Raw genomic sequence first — 24097 nt, forward strand, 5'->3', positions numbered from 1 at the left:
ACGGCGGTTTTTGGCCGCGTTAAAACATCTGGTAAGACCCAATGACGGAGCCCGGCGGGGAGGACGACCTCAGTACGGCCGGGGTTTACAGTGAGCGAATCTACCGCAAGAGAGCGTAAGAACCGTCTCCCAGGATGCTGCGCGCCGGTAGGCGGCGCGGTGTGCGCATGCTCAGTAGCGCGAGACGTCGTGCGGCCAGAGGCTCCGGCGGAGGAGCTGCGGGGTGATGGACGGGGCTGAGGTGAGTGCGTCGGGCGGCTGTCTGTCCTCACAGCATCAGGAGTCACCCGCTGCACATAGTGTATAATATAGTGCAGTACACAGTAGGGTATAGTGTAGTAGTACGGTACGTAGCTGCGTGTATCATTGTAGTGCGGTACGTAGCTGCGTGGTAGTGCGGTACGTAGCAGAGTGCAGTGAATTAATGTGCGATACATAGTAGTATGTAGCATAGTAGTGCCATACGTAGTAACATGTAGCGTGGTAGTGCCGTACGTAGTAACATGTAGCGTGGTAGTGCCGTACGTAGTAACATGTAGCGTGGTAGTGCCGTACGTAGTAACATGTAGCGTGGTAGTGCCGTACGTAGTAGCATGTAGCGTGGTAGTGCCGTACGTAGTAGCATGTAGCGTGGTAGTGCCGTACGTAGTAGCATGCAGCGTGGTAGTGCCGTACGTAGTAGCATGCAGCGTGGTAGTGCCGTACGTAGTAGCATGCAGCGTGGTAGTGCCGTACGTAGTAGCATGCAGCGTGGTAGTGCCGTACGTAGTAGCATGCAGCGTGGTAGTGCCGTACGTAGTAGCATGCAGCGTGGTAGTGCCGTACGTAGTAGCATGCAGCGTGGTAGTGCCGTACGTAGTAGCATGTAGCGTGGTAGTGCCGTACGTAGTAGCGCCGTACGTAGTAGCGTGGTAGTGCCGTACGTAGTAGCATGTAGCGTGGTAGTGCCGTACGTAGTAGCATGTAGCGTGGTAGTGCCGTACGTAGTAGCGTGGTAGTGCCGTACGTAGTAGCATGTAGCGTGGTAGTGCCGTACGTAGTAGCATGTAGCGTGGTAGTGCCGTACGTAGTAGCGTGGTAGTGCCGTACGTAGTTGCATGTAGTGTGGCGTGTAGTAGTGCGGTACATAGTTGCTTAGGGTGATGTGACAGATAGAAAACGGAGACAATAGCCAGAGCGCTACAGCGAGCCGGTTACAGAATGACTGGTGGTGACGGCCATTAGATCTTACAATGTTAGTCTGCGCCCGGAAGACCCCCAAAAAGAGTAACTGCACATAAAATTAAAGGAAAACTATTTTGGCATGTCGTGTGATTGGGTCAGGGGGGTTCTGCAGGCTCGGACCCCTGCTGATCACCTGTGAGCAGTTATCGCGGCTTGTTGGCTCCTCCCAGATGACGAGGATCGGCACATAGGTGTGTACAGAGGTCCTACGTCCGCCCTGCAGACTGCGTTATGTCGCAGCGCAGTTCACGGAAGGATCTGCCCAGTTACAGTGACAGGACGTAACGTGTGCAGCCGGCTCTTCCTGCAGCGCGTGTGTAACGCTCTGCGCCGTCTGGTCTCAGACTCTCAGGGACTCTTCAGAACTACGTTACTGCATATCATTCTTTCTCTGCCTCAGCGCAGCCGAAGGATGAGAATGATGTCCCTTCTGTATCTTCCAGGTGATCCCCTAAGTAATCCAGGCCCTCATGGAGGATCCCCCAGGAAGCGGACAGGATGGAGTTCTCATATGCCGACCACTCTGGACAGGGTAATAGCAGTCCTGGACGTGGTCCCGTGCCGCTGCACACTAACCTCTACTACCAAGACTCAGCATCTGTACCTCTTTGTGTCCTCTAGAACCTCCCATCCGCTCCGACGCCCTCAATCTCATCAAAACGGAAGATGCTGCTAAATCTTATGGATCGCTGAAGGAAGACGCCGGCGCCAACACACGAGGTGCGTGAGCTAGTAGGAGCGGTCCTGACTGCTGAGAAGTATCAGTGTGCTGATTCCGTAACCTCCATAGTAGCGGGTTGTACACGGTCGCCCCCTTTATGGTTTGCTGTCAACCTTTTATGGTACGCGGTCGCCTCCGTTTAGTCTCTCCTGCTTAGATTGATTTCCATAGGAGAACCCATGGCCGTTCTCCCGACCGCCGCTGTAATGGCACCAGGGGACTTCAACAGCTGCTCTTCTCTGTTGCCTATGTTTTTGCCGCCTAAAAGGTTGAATTCACAAACTGCGGAGCGCACATGTAAACCCCACGGCTGCGCACAATGTGAGTGAATAGGGATTTAACGAACCGCATTCAGTCACAGCGGGAAAACAATCTGCAGCAGAATTTAATGGACTTTCAAATCAGCAGCGGGAGGATTATCCCCCAAATTAACACTGGAGGCGGCGAATGCAGGTGATAGTCGCCCCCCGTACAGGCGGCCACTAACCGGGCGCTGAGCAGAAAGTCGCTCACTTGTTGGAGTCGCTTGGTTATTTAGTGGCTCTGGGCTGGGTGAGCTGGCAGTCGTTCCTCTGTGAACTGCCTGCTTACTGTAAATGGAGGCGAGCGGAACGTCTCCAGGCGCTCCGCCCCTATTCACGGAACCCCTGTATAAAGCACTAGTGGGTGCGGCTGTCGGCCACCCCTGCTCCCCGCAGTCGTCCCGCGTGACGGTGCCTCTAGCTACCACAGAAGGGTTATACAGTGCATGTGATAAGGGACACCCGCGGCAGAGTCCTGCGGGACATTTCCACTGTATGATCATAGAAGGGACTAGTTTTGGTCATACTACAGATTAGTGTATGTTTAACCCCTTCCTTCCCCTGCACCAAGTTTTGGCCTTCCTGACCGGCCCCATTTTTCAAATGGCAGACCCGCAGGGCATGATATCACCTCCAGTTGCCATGGCAACTATTGATGCCCCGTCATCCGATGTGATGAAGGAGGGAGCCCTCCAGACCCACGTTACAGCGGCCGTCCAGCTTCTGTTGCTGGGGCCAGTATATGTAATACGGGATTATAAGCTGTTGGAGACCTAAATTCCTGTTGACGGGTTTCCTGTAGCGGCCGGAGATAACCTGTTGCAGATAGTAATCGCTCAGTAATTGTCTGAGTTGAGTCTTCAGGATCTTTCACACAGAACGATAATCCGTCACATTCTCACTGGATGGAAATCGCAGGTGCAGCTCTCATTACAATCAATGGGACCCCAACCTGCAGTTCCAAGTGCCGGCCGCTACAGAAGGGTCGGAGCAGCGACTTCCGCTCCATCATCCCCGGTGTATCCCGCCACTGACAGCAGGCGCTGCCTGGAAAACCCCTCTAAGCACCTGATAATCATTCCTGGACAAAAAGACCCCTTGGCTGCTTTTGCACGACAGTATTTTAGTCCATAGTTCTAAGTCACAACTAAGAATGGAACGCCAAGAGACCTGTAGTGGAAGTTTTTGCCCCTCTTGTGGGTTCTGGACCCTCCGCCGGTGTTGGCCTACAAATACCGATGCAAACTTACCAAAATGCTGCCAGGTGAAAGTGGCCTTAGAGCCTGTAAGGACTAACGGAACCCCCGGGACGGCAGCATCGCGACACCAAGCTCTCCTTGTAGAGGGAACCATCTCCATGATACGGGACACAATAGAACAGGCAAGTTTGTTCTTGCTAAATACTTGAGGGATTGAAGACCTCTGTGTAGTTGGAGAGGGCTGTCCAGGGGGGCCACATCACATATCACTACACTATGAGTCAGAGGCTGGAAGCTTCTGGTGTCTCTTGGACGTTTCCTCACGTTGGTTTCACAGTTCACATTTCACTATTGACCTTGTAATGAGGTGGACGGCTATTAAGTTGGGGTTTTTGGCTTAAGCTATCTTCACATGGGGCAACCGTCGGGCGTATAAGCACCTGACCGACATTCCAGCGACTTTTGCTTTTACACAGGACTGATAGTCTGTCAGAGAATGGAGACGGAGCGGTCAGAGATCTCTTCCAGCCGCCCACCCTCATTCACTGCAACCGGCTGTCACTCAGACATTAAGCCTCTCAGCAGTCGCTGTGTTTCCGTGGGCTGATATGGAAGGACTAGCAACTGCTGAGTGATGTCTCGCCCAACGCCTGCTGAAGCAATTATTTGGACATCTCTCGTCCCGTGTAATGTACAACCCGTATGTAAAGGGGTTCGGTCAGCATGTTTATGCAGCCGTATCTGGCTAAACTATCAGTTTATTAATTGCTACGAACTGTGGTGGGCACGGAGTCCTGTGTACTCATTCGCTGCAGCCTCCAGCCACTGATTGACAGCTTTCTGCCTGCATAGGGAGAAGGCTGTCAATCACCGTCGGGCAGCTTGCAGCTCATTCATGCACCAGACTCTAAGTCTGTAGCGCTCGCAGCAGCTGATACACCTTTAGTTCAGCCAGAATATAACCCTTCTGCACAGATAGTATGTGTGACGCTGCTGGATGCTGTCAGGGACTGCGTACACGTTCCCACAAGTGCCATGTAATATTCACAGGGTGGCGCTCTGTGTAACCCCTTCTGTACCATCAGGAGACCTCGTCTACAACCCCCACACCTTACTCTGGATTAAGAGTGTTGAAGAAAAACATCTGACAACTGATGACGATTCTGAAGCTAAAGGTGTGTAGAAGCGCTGCATCATTTATCCTACATTCAGGCGTCTTTAGAGAAAGCTTGACACACGGCCGGGAAAATCGTGCAAGATTTGTACGTTGCCAGACGCACAAATATGAACCCCATTCTTTTGAACGGGGTCATACACGTGAGCGATTGCCCCGGCCCACATCACATTGTGGCATGTCCTACCTTTGGGCATTCCCTCAGAAAGCATCGCACATTGTTTTCCATGGAACAGGAATAAGCATTGTGCGCCGCCGTGCGTTGTGCCTGCAAGTGTGATGCGAACATTTGCCGATACTCCGCAGGTGAAAGCCACGCCAGAGAATCGCAACCTCAAGGAAGTGAATGGGGAGGCATCTGTTACAGAAAAACACCTGAAATCTGACAGTATATCGCACAAGCGCGATATTGGGCTGCGTTTCACGGTCCAATATCTCGCTCGGCTGTGTGTAGGAAGCCTATGGCTGGGTTCTCACAGGGCGGATTCTCGGCGGAAATCTCGCGGTTTGGCCGCAGCGAAAAACCGCGAGATTTCCGACGGAAGAACCGCTGCTGCAAAACCCGCGTCGGCTTTGAAGCGGCCCGGCCGCTCGCTCTTCCGCTGCGGCCGGCGCTCCCATAGAGGAGAGCGCGGCCGCAGCGGGGGAAAAAAAAGCGGATTTGCCGTCCCGTGTGGACGAGATTTCTGAGAAATCTCGTCCATATGGCTGGCTAATCCCGGAATTAGTAGCCGCATGTGGATTTGCCGCGGCGAAATTCCGCACGGAATTTCCGCGGTAAATCCGCCCCGTGTGAACCCAGCCTAAGGGTGCTTTCACATGAGTGGAAGATTTTTGTAAGACACAGCTTAATCTGCATCTCTAGAATTACCCTGCAATACCCCCGCGTCTACATGTGGATTTTGGTATGTAATTTTTCTCGTCTTTAAATGTGTCCTGCGGAAATATTACGCTTGTTTGAAAGCACCTTAACAGGAAGCCATATGAGCGTTTATTCTCTAAACTGCAATAGAGAAAATGGTAACGTAATATGTAAGGCCGAAAAAAGACACTCATCCATCCAGTTCAGCCCATTACCCCTCAATGTTGATCCAGAGGAAGGCAAAAAAAAACCCAGAGGTAGAAGCCAATTTTCCCCATTTAAGGAATGAAATTCCTTCCTGACTCCAATCTGGCAATCATGATAATCCCCGGATCACCGACCCTTCTGAAGTAATCAGTGACTATAACATATAATATTGTAACCCTCAAGAAAGGCATCCAGGCCCCTCTTATACTCTCTCAGCAAGTTCACCATCACCATGTCGTTAGGCAGAGAGTTCCACAGTCTCACTGCTCTTACAGTAAAGAACCTCCTTCTATGTAGATGTAGAATCTTCTTTCCTCTAGATGTAGAGGGTGCCCCCTTGTTACAGTCCTAGGTATAAATAGATGATGGGAGAAATCTCTGTACTAACCCCTGATATATGTATACATACAATTTTGAGAACGTCTCTGGGTATTGTAGTCCGCCCATTCCCAGACCCGCTGAAGCTCTGATATGTCGTTCTTGAGTACCGGTACCCAAAACTGTACACAATATTCCATGTGTGGTCTGACCAGTGACTTGTAAAGAGGAAGAACAATGTTCACATCATGCGCTCTTAGACCTGTTCTGATGCACCTCATGATCCTATTTGCCTTGGCAGCAGCTGCCTGACACTGGTCGCTCCAGTTGAGTTTACACTTAAGTAAAATAACCAAGTCCTTTTCCATATCAGTGGTTCCCCATTTAGTGTGTAATGGTGACATGTATTTCCTCTTCCCGTGTACAGAACCTTATATTTATCAGTGTAAGGCCGCATCTGCCACTTTTCTTCCCCCAACTTATCCAGATCCTCTTGCAACTGCATTCTGTCCTCTTGTGTTAATTTCTTTGCATAGTTTTCTATATTGATATTTTGACATAAATCTATCAAAATAAATATTGATATTTTACTGCACAATCCCACCAGGTCATTAATACATATATTAAAAAGAATGGGGCCCAATACTGCCCCCTGTGATACCCCACTAGGAACTTTTTGACCCCTTTTTGAATATCGGCACCACATTTGCTATGTAACAATCCAGTGGAACAGACAGTAATCATAGTGTCCTTAAATACAAGAAACAATGGTCTGTCACATTACTTAATTCTCTTAGAACCGTGGGTATATGCCATCGGGACCCGGCGATATTTTAATGTTTAAAGGAGATGTCCCGCGCCGAAACGGGTTTTTTTTTTTTTAAACCCCCCCCCCGTTCGGCGCGAGACAACCCCGATGCAGGGGTTAAAAAAACAAACAGCACAGCGCTTACCTGAATCCCGGCGGTCCGGCGTCTTCATACTCACCTGCTGAAGATGGCCGCCGGGATCCTCTGCATCCGTGGACCGCAGCTCTTCTGTGCGGTCCACTGCCGATTCCAGCCTCCTGATTGGCTGGAATCGGCACGTGACGGGGCGGAGCTACACGGAGCTACACGGAGCCCCATAGAGAAGAGGAGAAGACCCGGACTGCGCAAGCGCGGCTAATTTGGCCATCGGAGGGCGAAAATTAGTCGGCACCATGGAGACGAGGACGCCAGCAACGGAGCAGGTAAGTATAAAACTTTTTATAACTTCTGTATGGCTCATAATTAATGAACAATGTACATTACAAAGTGCATTATTATGGCCATACAGAAGTGTATAGACCCACTTGCTGCCTCGGGACATCTCCTTTAAGGCAACTCTGTACTTCTTCCTTAGTTAAACCGGTAATATTTAATGGAGAGTTTACCTTATTACTCTGCATTTCACCTGTCATTTCATTTTCCTGAGTGAACACACTGGCAAAAAACTATGTTAAATAATTGCTTTCTCTGTTTTTCCCTCATTATTTTTTAAAGGGCCAACACTTTCCATTTTAATCTTTTTGCTACTTATATAACTAAAGAACAGTTTAGGGTTAGTTTTACTCCCTTTGGCAAGGAGTCCCTCTGTCTCCACCTTTGCTGCTTTTATTTGCGTTTTACATAATTTAATTTTTTCCTTCTAGGTCTTTACTGTTTCTTCGCTGCTTACTTGTTCAAATGCTGTTTTTTTGCTGTTTACTGTCCCCTTTATATCTTTATCGAGCCACATTGGTTTTCTCCTTTTCATGACCTTTTTAATCCTGTAAGGTATGAGCCTCTCACAGTAAGTAATTAAGATGGTTTTAAAAATTTCCCATTTTATTGTCTTTACTCTTACTTTTGAGGACATTGTCCCAGTCAATAAGGTTTAGGGCATCTCTGAGCTGATCAAACTTTGCCTTCCTAAAGATTTGTATTTTCGTAGCTCCCTGATAAAACTCAATTTTGAATGAAAAGTGGAAGTTTATTATAGTCCCTATTTCCCTGGTGTCCCCCGACCTGCACCCCTGTTATTCTGTCAGGTCGGTCGGGTTGGTTAATATTAAGTCAAAATTGGCCATCCTATAATAAATGGCAAATGTTTAAAACCATCTTAAATACTTACTCTGAGCGGATCATGCCTTACAGGAATAAAAGGGCCAGGAATAGGAGAAAACCAATGTGGCTCAATAAAAATGTAAATGGGGGCAATAAAAGGCAAAAAAAGATTTTAAACTACTAAAACAAGAAAGCCGCACTAAAAACCTATAAAGAAATAAGTAAATAATGTAAAAGGCAAATAAAAGCAGCAAAGATGGAGACAGAGAGGCTCATTGTCAAAGGGAGTAAAACTAACCCTTAACTATATAAATAATAAAAAGATTAACACTGAAATTGTTGGCCCTTTACCAAAATTGTAGTGGGCGATGAGAAAACAAATCTATTAAATAGTTTTTCCTTCAGTGTATTCACAGAGGAAAATGAAGTGACAGATGAGATGCAGAGTAATAAAGTAAACTCTCCACGAACTGTCAGCAGTCTAACCCAGGAAGAGCTGCAAAGCTGTCTTAAAAAGATTCAAATAGACAAATCACGGGTCTCAATAGCATACACCCTGGGTTCTAAGAGGATTAAATAAAGTGATAGACCCTTGCTTCTTCTATTTTAGGACTTGATAGTGGCTGGGTCTGTTCCACTGATGCAATTCTGGAGGACCTCAAGGAAAATATCTGTATAACTCCGTATCAGCAGGGGTTTATGAGAGATCGCTACTGTTAAACCAACCTGATAAGCTTCTATGAGGAGGTAAGTTCTAGACCGGACCAGGGAGTCACTGGCTCTTACGTATCCGGGCTTTTCCAAAGCGTTTGATACTGTGCTGCATGAAAGGTTTGTGTATAATGAGAATGCTTGGTCTGGGCAAGAATGTGTGTAAGTGGGTAAGTAACCGGTCAGTGATAGAAAGCAGAGGGGGTTATAAATGGTATTTACTCTGATTGGGTCACCATTACTAGTGGGGTACCACAGGGGGCAGTATTGGATAGGGGTCGCTGTTTCTAGTGAGGTACCACAGGGGACAGTGTTGAAGGAATTACTAGTGGGGTACCACAGTATTCACCCCCATTTTTTTAATATAAAAATGACCTGATAGAAGGATTATGCAATAATAATCTTTGTATAGCGCCAACTTATTCTGCAGCGCTTTCAGAACACGGGTGAACACAAAACAGAAACACATTACATGTGCTACACAATTATTTGAAAAGAGACGGGGTGGGGTGATACAGGAGGTACAAGGGCAGGAGATGAGGCACGGGGAACACAAACACTATGAACATTACGTGTACTATTTAGTTATTAGGAAACAGAACGGGGGGGGGGGTGATAAGGAGGTACAGGGGCAGAAGAAGTATATGAAAGGCAAAGTGGAAAATGTGGGGAGCCAAAGGGAGGGGCAGGGGCATGTTGTGTGGGGAAGGGATTAGACCAGGTATACCTCCCTGAAAAGGAGCGTTTTTAAGGCGCTTCTGAAGTTCAGTGCGTCGCTGGGTGGTGGACGGACAGGAGAGAGGCGATGTACAGTGGTGCGGCGCTATGGAAAGCACTTTGGGTGAGGGTGATGAGTTTAAATTGAGTTCTTGAGGATTTTACTTAATTGTAAACTCAGCTGGAGCAACCAGTGTCAGGCAGTTGCTGCAAACGCAAATAGGATCATGGGGTGCATCAGAAGAGGTCTTGGGGCGCATGACGAGAACATTGTTCTTCCTCTTTACAAGTCACTGGTCAGACCACATATGGTATATTGTGTACAGTTTTGGGTACCGGTACTCAAGAACGACATATCAGAGCTTGAGCGGGTTCAAAGGGAGGCAACTAAAGTAATTTAATGGGCGGACTACAATACCCAGAGAAGTAATCGAATTGGGGTTATTTTTAGTAAAAAGACGGCTAAGACGTTTTTTTCTATTCCCTTCTAAACAAGCTGTAACCATGTAAGTTCACCGCCCAGTCTCAACTCTTATCCAACCAGGTCTCAGTTATTCCTGCTATATTATAGTTTTCCTCAGACATTATTCTAGTTCATTAACCTTATTAATCAGATGTCTAGCATTAGTCCCCTTATTTGTCGGACTTCTAGAATTAGTCACCATACAGTTTAAAAGGTTTTGGTTATTTTTTATATTACATGTATCCCTACTAACTGTTCTGCCAGTTTTAACTGTACCTTTACCCTTCCACCGCTCCACCCCCATTACCATTACTTAGTGTAGACAGTGACCTGGGACTGTCTTCTCTGCGATTGCCCTCCCTTACAGGCCCTAGTTTCCTCCAACCTTCTAGCAATCTTCTCCCCTGGCACAGTTGCTTTTTTATTTGCTCTCAGTAACTCCTGCAACGGATCCTTTGTTTGGAAAGACAGTGCGTTTCAGGTCTATCAGATTGGTGGGGTCTTAAGGTCCATTTAGACAGGACAAATGGCGGGCAAATGGTGCCTGACACTCGTCCCTGTACATACTCGCTGCAGTGCTGCTGCACAGGAGCTTGTATCGCTGGCTCACGGCCAGCGGCTCAGTGGCTGTTCACTACTGAACGGCTGCTATTTAACTGAACGATCAGCTCATGGTACATCTTTTATGCCCGACATTCGTCCATCATTTTTGCCTGACATTCGTTTTGTCTAAATGGGCCTTTATTTCCGGTACCCGCGCCAATCATTTGTTTGAAGCGGCTCAAGTACTTCAATGAGCTTATTGTTCCATTCATTGTTTACACGCTCCGTACTGCACATCACTGTCACATTCTGGTAGCAAGCGTGCATGGTATTACTTCTAAACCTTGTCCTGAGGAAAAGCCATCTATTTTAAAGTGCAACTGTGTTTTCCAAGAACTTTTGACATGTTGTTGGGACGTGTCAAAAGTTTTGTTTGCCAGCAGTCCAGCTGCTAAGATACCTATCGATGGCTAGAACGAAGCAACTGAAATGCTTATCTGAGCTCTGCCACTACTCGCTAGCTGAAGACTGGCTCATTTGAAAGTCTATGAGCACTTCAGCTGCTTTGTTCTAGCAGTTGGCGGGGGTCTACAAAACTTGTCAAAAGTTTTTGGTCATGTCAAAAGTTTTTGGAAAGTGCAGGTACACTTTAAATCAGGAGTCCCCAACCACCGGGGCCGGGCCGTTGGGTGGTTAGCGCCGGTCCGCGGCACCGCCGGGAACTTTTGCTCTAAACACAAGGCCCGCGGGCCGAATCCGGCCCGCTGCCTTGTGCTATGTGGCCCGCGGTGTGCCGACGCCGCTGACCACTAAAGCGATTACCAGCGGGGGCGCCGCAGCTCCCAGCTGGTAATCGCGCTGTTCCCGGCTCACACACTGACGTCTGTGCAGCCAGATTCCCCTCCCCGAGTCCCCTGCTCCCTGCTCATTAGTTCCGCAGGAGAGGACTCGGGGAGAAAGCGTTCCGGGCTGCACACTGACGTCCGGGCAAGCAGAGAGAGCGCGACAACAGGGAGGAGGTAAGTATATGGCTTGGGGGGGCTGCTTACTACTAGGGGGGGGCTGCATATTATGGGGGGCTGCCTATTACTGGGGGGGGGGGGGGCTAGTTATTACAGGGGAAGGGGCTGCCTATTACTGGGGGGGCTGGTTATTACTGGGGGGTGGGGGCTAGTTATTACAGGGGAAGGGGCTGCCTATTACTGGGGGGGGGCTGGCTATTACTGGGGGGTGGGGGCTACTTAGGCAGCCCCTTCCCCTGTAATAAGTAGCCCCCACCCCCCAGTAATAACCAGCCCCCCCCCAGTAATAGGCAGCCCCTTCCCCTGTAATATTACTGGGGGGGGGGGGGGGCTGGTTATTACTGGGGGGTGGGGGCTAGTTATTACAGGGGAAGGGGCTGGTTATTACTGGGGGTGGGGGCTAGTTATTACAGGGGAAGGGGCTGCCTATTACTGGGGGGGCTGGTTTTATACTGGGGGGTGGGGGCTAGTTATTACAGGGGAAGGGGCTGCCTATTACTGGGGGGGGCTGCCTATTACTGGGGGGTGGGGGCTAGTTATTACAGGGGAAGGGGCTGCCTATTACTGGGGGGGCTGGTTATTACTGGGGGGTGGGGGCTAGTTATTACAGGGGAAGGGGCTGCCTATTACTGGGGGGGCTGGTTATTACTGGGGGGTGGGGGCTAGTTATTACAGGGGAAGGGGCTGCCTATTACTGGGGGGGCTGGTTATTACTGGGGGGTGGGGGCTAGTTATTACAGGGGAAGGGGCTGCCTATTACTGGGGGGGCTGGTTATTACTGGGGGGTGGGGGCTACTTATTACAGGGGAAGGGGCTGGTTATTACGGGGGGGGGGCTGCCTATTATGGGGGGAGGGGCTGCCTATTACTGGGGGGGCGGGGCTGGTTACTACTGGGGGGGGCTGCTTATTACGGGGGGGACCTGCTTATTACTAGGGGGGGCTGCTTATTACGGGGGGGGGAACCTGCTTATTACTAGGGGGGCTGCTTATTATGGGGGGGGGAACCTGCTTATTACTAGGGGGGCTGCTTATTACGGGGGGGGGGAACCTGCTTATTACTAGGGGGGGCTGCTTATTACGGGGGGGGGGACCTGCTTATTACTAGGGGGGGCTGCTTATTACGGGGGGGGGGAACCTGCTTATTACGGGGGGGGGCTGCTTATTACGGGGGGGAGGGGAGAACCTGCTTATTACTAGGGGGGGCTGCTTATTACGGGGGGGAGGGGAGAACCAGCTTATTACTAGGGGGGCTGCTTATTACGGGGGGGGGGAGAACCTGCTTATTACTAGGGGGGGACCTGCTTATTACTAGGGTGGGACCTGCTTATTACTAGGGGGGGGGCTGCTTATTACTGGGGGGGGCTACTTATTACAGGGGAAGGGGCTGCTTATTACTGGGGGGGTGGCTGGTTATCACTGGGGGGGGTGGGGGCTACTTATTACAGGGGAAGGGGCTGCTTATTACAGGGGAAGGGGCTGCCTATTACGGGGGGGGGCTGCCTATTACTTGGGGGGTGGGCACTGCCTATTACTGGGGGGGCTGCTTATTACTGGGGGGGCTGCTTATTACTGGGGGGGCTGCTTATTACAGGGGGAGAGGCTGCTAATTACTGAGGGATGGGGGCTGTCTATTACTGGGGGGGAGATAAATCATATGCTGCTCTCTGTGTGTGCTGGGGGGGGGGGGGTAGATTATATACTGCCCTATGTGTGTACTGCCAGGACATTCTAAATGTCATAATTAAATAAGAATGCACTAAACTCCAACCCCCTTTGTAACCCCACCCCCTATAACCAAAGCCCCGCCCATGTCCCGCCCAACCCTGCCAGGCCTTGTAAAAATGGTCTTGCTTGAAGTCGGTCCCTGGTGCCAAAAAGGTTGGGGACCACTGCTTTAAATGACCTTTAATCAGTGTGTTTTTCACTTGTCACCATCAGAATTTCTGAGCACTGTTTGTTTGATGCTCCCTTTCACAGATCCTTATTTTCCGAATTTGATTCTCATAGTTTGTCTATGTTGGGAAAAATGAATTCTTTGCTTTTTGTTCTTATAACAGAATCCTCACAAAAGCCGGTTTGCCCTAAAACCAGGGCAAAGACTACTGAAAAGGTGATTAGGAGACGCCCCAGATTTACAGCGGCGGAAGAATTTGTTCTAGTAAGAGAATTGCTGGAACACTATGATAAACTGTTTGGCACAAGAGCCAGAATTACCCCATTTGCACAAAAAGTTTCAATTTGGCAGAAGGTCCTTGAAAATGTGAACTCTGTAGGTGTTCTGCAGAGGGGAATCGAGGAGGCGAAGAAGCACTGGTACCTTTATAAACACCGACTAGTAGACAAGCTGGTGGCAATGCAGAAGCAGGCGCCGGGCTCTGGGTCGGAGCAGTCACTACTCGCCCGCCTAACGCCGCTGGAGAGCAAAGCAGCCAATCTCTTCAAATTGGAATACGTACTTAGAAGCTCCCAGTATCCGTCAGTGGTGCAACAAGCCCCAGGGAGCCAGAGTAGCACGGACGTTGCTGAAGATGCCAGGAAAGAGGGCTTGTGTGCACTGAACGGCAACGGCGGAGAACACGGCGGAAGCGGTTTTGGACTTGCTGATTATACGCTCTCGAAAGCTCCCCGCAACATAAAGTTTTCTTTCGATGAAAACTGTGCTCTTGTCCATGAAGCAGTAGGCGTCTGGGACAGCATCATCGGGAGAAATGCTGCAACTACCTCCCAAGCCCGCAAAAACTTCTTGTGGTCTAGAATTGTAGACGCTGTAAATGCTGCAGGCTCCCAGCCCAGGAGCGCCGAGAACTGCAAAAAGAGACTTCGAGATATTAAAAGGCGCGTGAAGGCAAAAATGGCCGATCAACGCAAGTATTCCCAACACAACGGCGGTGGCCCTTGCCTAGAGTTACAGTACTTATCGTATGAAGAAGAACTGATGCATGTCATCGGCCCAGACACCATCCGGCCGGTAGAGGGACATGTGGACACGGACCGAGAACCACGTAAGTCACTTATTAAATAGGATGAAAAGTAGCCAGAGCTTTCTATCACATAAAGGATGTTGGGGTGTTTTTGCATCCATTTCTTTACTTCATATCGCCGCCCCTTTCTAGTAAAGGTACCTTCACACAGGATGACTATCAACCAAATAATGACTCAGAAGAGTGAATTCAAGCAATAGTTCAATGTAAACGCAGCCACAGGGTCATGAGCAAGAAGTCATTTCCATTCAACTTACTAAAAATAGTTCCTGGTTGATCATACGTCATCCGGTGTAAAGTCATTCATTCATAGTTGAACTACTTGCTAATGAATTTGCATGGAGATCCCCTCCATAAACGATACCTCGGCAAACTACTAATGAACAATCCTCGCTCTGTGTAAAAACAAACAACTGTTGTTTGTACGGGTTGACGACTTTTCTGGCGACCGAACGATAGTTGCTCCGTTTAAACGTACCCTAAAGGGCCACTCTGGTGACTATTGGTTTTTTTTTTCCATTCATTATGTAGCTAGCCCTCGTGTGTGTGTGTGTGATGTTACTTTGATTTGTTAAACTTAAAGGGGTTGTCCCGCGATAGCAAGTGGGGTTAAGCACTTCTGCATGACCATATTAATGCACTTTGTAATATACATCGTGCATTAAATATTGGCCATACAGAAGTTATACACTTACCCCCTCCAGTGCTGGCGTCCCCATCTCCATGGCGCCGACCAAAGCCGCCTTCCGCCTGGATTAGACGCGCTTGCGCAGTCTGCCCTCTTCTGTCCGGCTCCGCCGTGCTCGCACCGCAGATACACGCCGGAGCGGCCCCTTCAGCGCAAGCGCGTCTAATCCAGGCAGAAGGCGGCTTTGGTCGGCGCCATGGAGACGGGGACGCCAGCACTGGAGGGGGTAAGTGTATAACTTCTGTATGGCCAATATTTAATGCACGATGTATATTACAAAGTGCATTAATATGGTCATACAGAAGTGCTTAACCCCACTTGCTTTCGCGGGACAACCCCTTTAAGGTTCTGTGTTCAATTTCTATGTTCAATTCCTAATCAGTTTTTGTGATGCTATTACATGGACCCTACTACAGAAACTTCCAAGAGGGGGGCACAGACACTCCTGTCACAGTTACTGATGATTATCTCACAGCTCCTGTCACACAGTTATAATTAAGGAGATCATAGCTCATGCTCCTGGGTGTATACTTAAGGTTTGTGGCCTATTTAAAAGTATACACAGGGTAATGATGATTAAACTGTCCACCCAGCAGGCAGAAATGGTATAGCCTCTAACTAATGCTATGCTGATCATTAGATAGACGTGAAAGCAAAAATCTTGGCTTTACGATGGTGCCTGATAAGCATCAGACAAGAAGCTGCACTGCATGGAAGCAGCCTCCAGAGTGTGACAGGCAATTGGGTGAGGCAGGCAGGGATGGAAAAATGTGTTTTTGCCGGAGTGGCCCTTTAGGTCTTAATCTGATTTTGGTTTGGATCACATTTGTTGTAACGAAGTGCAAGACAGGACAAACACAACATAGAGCTGACTATTTCTACAAGTTATTAATAAGGTTTTTGTCGGTTAATCTGCTTAGGTCCTAGTTATCATTCTCCTTCAGCACGTATGGGCTTCTCGTCCTATACAAGTACTGGGCAGAAGAAGGAAGGTATGTACAGCTCTCTGCAAAGATTAGGGACACCTCTAGATCTTATACAAGGTTCGCAATATTTTTCCCCAGGAAAGTTAAAGGGATTTTCTGACACTTGGGATATTGATGACCTTTGTTCAGGATAGGTCATCAATATAATATCGTGGGGGTCTGCCACTCGAGGCCCCCACGATCAGCTGTTGTAATTGGCCATGGTACTCAGTGCAGACACAGCGCCATACATTGTATAGTGGCTCTGCCTGATATTGCAGCTTATTCACCTTCACTTGAATGGGACTGATGAATGTGATGTCACATGACTAAAGAGTCCACAAGCCTCTTAATAGGTTGGGGTCCCAAGCAGTGGAACCCCACCAATCAGATATTAATGAGCTATCCTGAGGATAAGTCATCCCTATCTTAGTCCTGGAAAATTAATAATTTGATTTAATTGGGAAAATAGTTATTTCTCAGCACGTTTTCGGTGTATTTCATAAAGTTTTTTTTGTGTTCTTTATTTTATAATTCTTACTTTTTTATTGAACAGGTAAATATGAGCCCGAAGAAGAGAACTGTTATGAAGATGACTTCTGGAACCATTCTTCTTGTAAGCATCACTTTGGAACCATTCTGTCGTTCTGGTCGATGCACAGTATATACTGGCAGCTCTCCTTGGAGGTCTGTTTTGTGATATGACTGTTTACAGTTGTAAACAAAGTAATTCCCCCCACCCCTCCCCCACACCTTGTATTAATGGTGTACACACTGCAGAAAAAAAATGACACAACTTTTTTCTATGGGTTAGTACGACTTGGATGTTTCCAAATTTATGTAGTGGTTTGTTTTGGGTTTTTTTTGCTGCTGTACTAATTTTAAAAAATAAAATCTGACAGGTATACCTTTTTAAACTTTCCGCTGACATAGTTGTGTGTTGTGTTTTTTTTTGTGGGACGTCCTGTAGTTTCTATTGGTACCATTTAGATAATATACGACTTTTTGATCTGTTTTTATTTAAATTTTTTTTTTTTTTTTACACAAGGCGATTCTGTCATTTTGCTTCCATTTTTTTCCCTTTTTCCCCAACGTTCACCGTGCAGGATGTGTGTGTTTTATAGATCATACTGTTATGGATGCAGCGCTACCAAATATGTTTGTTCTTTTTATTTTAATTTTTTTTATTATAAATATGGGGGAGGGGAAATTTGTTTGTTAAACTTCTGTTACCTTTTATTTTTTTTACTCATTTTTCCTTCAATGAGATCGCAGGTGGACTATTTGGAACCCCCAAATTCCAGTTTGGGCATTTAAATGCTGTCAGAATTGACTGTAGCATTTAAAGGGTTAAACAACTGCAATCACCTGAGCGCTGATCGCGGCTCTTGCGGGTAGGTGTCAACTGTCAGACAGCTGATATCCACATTATATGGAGCAGAGAACGGCTCCAGATTCCCCTCCATACAAACCCCAAGCCCCCATGACCTAACTGTACATCATGGAGCATTAAGGGGTGAAAGGTGGCATTCTGTGTTGAATTTGCAGAAACCACTTAGGATATTACTGGGGTTCAGCTATTTTAATTATTCTTTTTTAATGTCTTTTAGAAAACAGCTGACAGGCTGTAAGGTTGGCAAATAAACCTAATAAGCAATGCATTTTGTATAGTTTATACAGTTTTCTTTATCCTGAAGCTCAAAATCTGAATGGTTATATGGGGTGATACTAATTGTCTATATCACATTAATACCTTTAGTTGACATGGCAGAAGAGGAGGAAGATGATGACAAAGAGATGGTGATAAAGATGGAACCCATTGACTACAGCAAGGATGCACCCACCCCTTCGCCCCAGTCCTTTCCTTCTACCGGCCCACCTCTGCCTACAGCTCCACAGCCCTGCATTGCTTCCCAACTCCATATTCCTTCTACCAAACCAATTGTTACCACCAGGCCTTCTCTTATTCCTGCTAAACCTATACCAACGGCCACCAAATCTCATCCTGCTGTGACCAAACCGCTTCCTCTTTCTAACAAACCCTCCTTAGTGACTACCAAACCTCAGATGATTTCTAACCCCCACTATTCCTCATTAACTGCTCCAAGCAACTACCCAAACACTTCCAATCCCGGAACCATTAATAAAGTTGTCGGGACTCTTCATACAGCACAACGTCATTATCATAGGTCCCAGAGACATCAGATGCATGTGCTTCACATGGACCTCTTACATTTAGGTGTAGGTGTGCAGCAGCTGACTAGAAATGTAAAAGTCAACAATCACATTCGGGCAACTGAAAGGGCAAGAGAATTTAGGCTGAAGCAAAAAGCTATTGACGATCAGCAACAGTATAGAATGGAGAAGTTACGTCTGCTCCAGCAGCATCATGAGGCCAAGCTGAGGATCATACAGGAACACTATGCAAAGAAAGAAAAGCTCATGCATGAAAACAACCTGTTACTTAAGGGGATCCTACAACGGTTCTCCAGTCATGCAGGAACTTGTCTTGCAGCCTCATGTTCCACTGATGAACATAGTACATCTCACATCAAAGCACCGTCAACACACAGTGACCCATCACCACCCACACTAAGCTCGGATAAACAGACAAGCAAAGGGGTTCGAACAAGAGGAGGAAAGGGAAGAGAAGGGATTTAAAAGGGTTGTCCACTTAAAAATAGTGCTGAGCGAACTAAAAAGTCGAACCGTTTTGAGTTGAACTTTACTAAGAGTTTGGTTCGTTGTGACCCGTGGGCAGTTTGTCTCAGCTGAACTCGCTAAAGTTTTTTCTTCTTCCTCATCCTTTTTTTTTCTTTTTGTCTTAGTCCTCTTCCTTTTTTTCTACTTCCTCTTCATTTAAGGGATTATCTGGTTGCAAACTAGTTATGGCCTATTCATAGGATAGGAGATCCGTAGTAGATCTAGGAGATCAGCTATCTGGGATCCCCACTGATCAGCTGTAAGCTAGCCGGTCTGCTCATGGAATGAGACGATTTTGTAAGAAAGTAGACAGCTCCGTTCTTACTATAGTGGCCAGGCTTGATATTACACCTATTCGCTTCAATAGGAACGTTGCTTGTAATACCAAGCAAAGTGGTATATAGTAAATGGCCACTATAGTAAGACCAAAACTGTCTGCTTCCTGCAGAAATCAGCTCGGTCCATGAGCTGGCCCAACAGTTGATAGCACAAATCCTGGGCAGCATTCCCCTGCCGTTCTGCTATTGATGATCTAGCCATAGGATAGGATAGTTCACAACTGGACAATCCCATTTATCTTTGCCTTAAAATCAGCTCAAAAGTATTTAGATGCAATCCTAAGTGACATAAGAGTGTTAACACAGGGCTTTAATTGCTCTTAGACAGTATTATACACCAGTTTTAGAGGTTTTTGTGAAGTTTTTACTAATTCTCGTTGAACCAAACGTTTTGCCCAAATTTGACAAACCAGTTGAACTGAACTTTTGTAAAGATTGCTCATCACTACCTTATAAAGTATTGATGACTTCTCCTTAGGAAAGGCCATCAATTGTAGATCTGTGGGGGTTTGCCACCTGGGAACCTTGCTAATCAGTGGTTTTGTAGGGCCTCTCTGCTCATTCACTGAGCTAATTTCTGCAGTAAGCGTACAGCTCTGTTCTCATGACAGTGGCCAGGCCTAATATGGTAGGCAAAGTTTCCATTTACTTCAATGGGAACTGCCTTAATATGAAGCCTGGCCACTGCAGTGAGAACAGAGCTGTCTGAATCTAACAGCAAGCGGCTCAGTGTACTGACCTGGGAACAGCTGAACGGTGGGGATCCCGAGTGGCGGACCTCCGCTGCTCTAAGATAGGCCATCAATAGCTTACAACTGGATAACCCTTCAATAGTTATCCTGTCTTTGTTCAGTCTTGGTTCTTTTAGCAAACTATGCTTAATATTTAACAGCATTCTTAAACATTCATCCAAATAGTAAAACCTAAGACCCAAACATCCACAGTTTAGAAATACAAACTGTGACAAATGGCTTCTGTAGGCCCTCTTCATAAATTGGGATTTAAAAAAAAAAATGTTTTTATGTATCAACTGTGCAAAATGTTGGAAAAGTTAGAGTGGTTTAACACTGTGTATTATGGCTGCAGAGGTGCAGTATAGGGGTTGTGTTGGCACCGGCGCTCTAGGGTAGCATAAACCCTCGTTCCCACGGACTAAAATCTGCATCGGAAAATTAAATGTGGGTTTATCTGATAATTCATGGTTTAGCATTAGATTTCTACCATGAATTTGTACTTAAAGATGCTGCGGATTCACACGTGGATTAGCCCTCGTCAGTGGAGCTAATCCATGGGCACGGATTCTGCGTAAAGAATTCAAATGTCTACTCTTTTGTTTTTGCACTACTGCAGGGATTCACAGTAAACACAATTAGATGCAAAAACCATGCAAGTCTGTGCACAAAAACGACTGCGTGCTAGGCTTCTGGCACACTTTACCGTCAGTGCGAGTTGTGCCCGAGAGGCTCCAGACTGTAGACTGTACATGGACACCAGTCTGTTCTATCCAATTTACATAGACACAACGCATTGACATGCCCTATTTGTCATCCGTGAAACAGTCGGGAATAAGACATGCCAAGAGTTTTTTTCCCGCATGGACTGTCGCTTCATGTGAAGAAACGTCAATGTGCATAGCCTCATAGGCTATAACAGGGCCGTGTGCTTGCGTATCACAGCCCCAAATACAGTAGTGCGCACCCAGTCTTAAGAAGTTGCCATTTTTATAAATTGAGGGATACAAAAAAAACAAACTGGTAGCTCGGCGCAGCACTAAGTGACAACTTCTCCTTTATTTGGTTGGAGATTTTTTTACTCAGTCTTTGTAAGTGTTTGATTGCTTTTAGAGTGTTGCACCGAGCCACCAGGTTTTTGGAGCTTTTTTGCATCCCTCCGTTCACAAACGCCCACTTTGGTAGAGCAGTATGTGGTCGGAGGCACCTCCATAATATCTTGCACACTGTAAACCTATACGGCCCTTGCCTCCCTTCTGGCCACTCCTACCACATTGGTTTTGCTCCCCCCTTTTTCTATTCTGCATCCGTTTTTATAAATGACCTATACGGTGGTAGTAGGTGAGGAACTCTGTTACAGGTTTTACATGGGATCCAGGAGTTTTCTGTATGGTCGCAACACCTACCTTAGCTTTACTGCATCTACTTTGATCTTCAGTTCTATGGTGATCTAAGTTCACTTGATTCCCAGGGACTTGGCGTCTTGCAGCCACAATGTGGATAGTAAAATTTGTCTCTAATACGGTGCTTTTCTGCCATGGAAAATGCTACACCAAAATCCACAAATCAAACATGCAGATTTGCAAATCACAAAATCGGCAGCAATTCAGTTGCAAAAATCCATCAAAATCTGCATGTTGTACATAAATGAGAATTGGAACTTTGTGGATGATCCACTTCATGAATTTCATGTTTCTTTTTTAACTTAATCGGTTTGGGGTTATAATTTATTACTTGGTTATTTATTGTTCCTGTTGGTGTTTTTGCTATAATGAATTTTTAAGAATGCTTTTCAAATCATTAATTAAAGTGTTTGATAATCCTTCCTCCTCCTGATGCCAAGAAGACCAGCAGGCGTCCTTCGCTGGTTGCAGTTGAACAGTCTCTCCCGCATACTTGGACAGTATAGACAGTTGCAGCTTCAGGCCCGGATCCTCTGCTGCTTCCTGCAGAATGTTCTACCGAAAAGTAAAACTACCCAAAAATGGGGAAAACATTTCAGATAAAGGTGTTTCTAACTTCTTGTTTAATATACTAGTCCGCTAAGTGTAATGGAAATAATCCAGTATTTGTATTAGCCATGTTCTGTAGCTACACTGTTACATTTTACATCAACTGTTTGGTGTGAAGCTCTCAAAATGCGTTGTCTATATAACTCAAACCCAATAGAATATCCTAAAGGCCTAAGGTAGAGACTGGTTTTATTTAGGAAAGCATTTTGATCTGTTTTCGGGACATGTACTCTTCCTGGTTTCTGAAGCATTTGCCCACATTGGTAGTCATTAGGCCTGCAATTAAAGGCGTTCTCCAGGCAAATGCTATCAATGACTGACCTGTCCTCATTAAAGGTCATCAGTAGTTGTTCAACTGGTCCACCATTCAGGACCACAGTTGATCGGGCACCTGCTGTCAGCGCTGCAATACATCGGAGTCGGAGCAGAAGCAGATGGCTCCAACCCCTGTGTAGCTGCTGGCACTTAAAACTGCAGGCTGAGGTCTAATTAAAATCAGTGACAGCTGCGCCTGCAACTACACACAGGTTGTAGCTATCTGCCTCTGTTCCGTAATCCAGTGTGTTGTGGCGCTGACGGCGGGCATCCGATCAGCTGATCTGCTTGGGATCCCTGCCGTGAACTAATCCACTATTGATGACCTATCCAAGGTCATCAATAATATGTCTGGAAAACCCCTTTAAGAATGGTTGTGTAGACTGTGCAGCCAGTTTATATTGCAAGTGAAGATTTAAATTTATAAGCTTCTGATTGGCTGCGATGACCGACCGACCGCAGGGCTGTTATCCGCATTAGTCTTTAGACGTGACCTCCCTTAGGTTGTAGACGGGGCTAGAATTCGTTCACATCTGCATTGTGGTCTCCATTATAAATGTAATCTATGCCACATGACTGACACCAGCGTCGCCCCAATGGACCCCATTTACAGGTTTCCAAGGTGTCTGTTGTGCCAGATTTTCCGATGTCGGTGTGAACACAGCCTTACTTTACCTGTTTGATTTTTAGTCCCTGACTTATTACATAGAAGTAGCGCAATACGTTACAGACTAAGACCGCCTGCACACGGGCGGAAATCCCGCGGGATTTCCGCCACTGAAAGCCTGCTTAGGAGTGCATTACAATACGCACTCCTATGCAGACGGCCGCGGTTTGGCCACGCGAAATCTCGCACGGCAAACAAACCGCGGCATGTCCTATTTTTGTGCGGGGCTCGCAGAGCCTCGCACAGAAACGTCACTCACCCGACCGACGGCTCCGGTCTGCGCATGCGCCAGCACATGAAAGAGCCGGGGCCGCCGGGAGCGGGTGAGTACACGCTCGTCTCTGCAGGCGCTCGGGTCGGGTCCCGTGGCGAGAATTCTCGCCGCTTGTCTGCAGGCGGCCTAATACTTGAAAATAAAACTGTTTTGCAAGTTTGATTTACTTACTGTTGGTTGTGTAATGTAGCTATTAGTAAACGCAAGAGACTTGCAGGCTTCGGGTATGTTCACATAGAAGATTTAGTGGCATTTACCACCTGGGTGAAATTTCCCATAGCGGTGAAATTAGTGTTGGGTTCTGCTGTGTGAACTCGCCCTTATGGTTTTTATCATTTCATTAGAAAAGAAAGCAAATAAAGTGAGTCAGTATAAAAGGCTTAGGGGCTAACCACACTGTCTTTTGCACTGTCCGTTTTCCATGCAAGAAGTGTGTCCCGGCCTGACCACGGGTCTCTGGACGCATGTATGATGCTCCAAGTTCTGGTCCAGAGACCTGTGGCGAGGCCTGGACATACTCCCAAAGTCCTACATAAAAAGGATGGTGCAAGGGATAATGTGCTTAGCCCCTAAGACTGGTTTCACACAAGCGTAATACAGACATATTTTTGCACCCGTATTTCGTCCCAGCCCATTACGCGTCTATTGGATGGAACTAACACCATCATAGAGATCTCTGCTGCTTTTTAGTTGCAGTTAATAACCCTGTTGGGCCGGTATTCGTAGCCATAATATTGCACCAACAGTGCGCCTGTGTTCCGCTTGTGTAGAACTGGCCAATTAGCAGTAATGAAAATGTCTGCTTCACAAATGTAATTAACTAAACAAAACGCATATGTTCAGAGACAAAGACTGTTGAGGCTGTATAATAAAACTCATACGTGTTTCTCATG

General features: G+C 47.0%; 1 protein-coding gene across 4 annotated transcripts; it reads left to right on the forward strand.

The window, feature by feature from the left end:
• The first annotated feature begins 168 nt into the window (after positions 1 to 168).
• Positions 169 to 24097, forward strand: LOC136580656 (uncharacterized). 4 transcript variants are annotated; one of them, XM_066581404.1, is made up of 8 exons: positions 169 to 241; positions 1668 to 1756; positions 1846 to 1944; positions 4532 to 4621; positions 13588 to 14532; positions 16120 to 16191; positions 16721 to 16780; positions 17924 to 24097. In XM_066581404.1, the coding sequence occupies exons 2-8, from the start codon at positions 1723 to 1725 to the stop codon at positions 18823 to 18825; spliced, it is 2202 nt and encodes a 733-aa protein (XP_066437501.1). In that variant the 5' UTR covers positions 169 to 241; positions 1668 to 1722; the 3' UTR covers positions 18826 to 24097. The 4 variants fall into 4 exon arrangements, with proteins under 4 accessions (XP_066437501.1, XP_066437503.1, XP_066437502.1 ...); XM_066581406.1 differs by having other exon boundaries at positions 16721 to 16851; positions 17924 to 18099; XM_066581405.1 differs by lacking the exon at positions 16120 to 16191.

This window comes from Eleutherodactylus coqui, chromosome 10 (genome assembly GCF_035609145.1).
Source record: "Eleutherodactylus coqui strain aEleCoq1 chromosome 10, aEleCoq1.hap1, whole genome shotgun sequence".
In the NCBI taxonomy this organism is placed as follows: domain Eukaryota; kingdom Metazoa; phylum Chordata; class Amphibia; order Anura; family Eleutherodactylidae; genus Eleutherodactylus; species Eleutherodactylus coqui.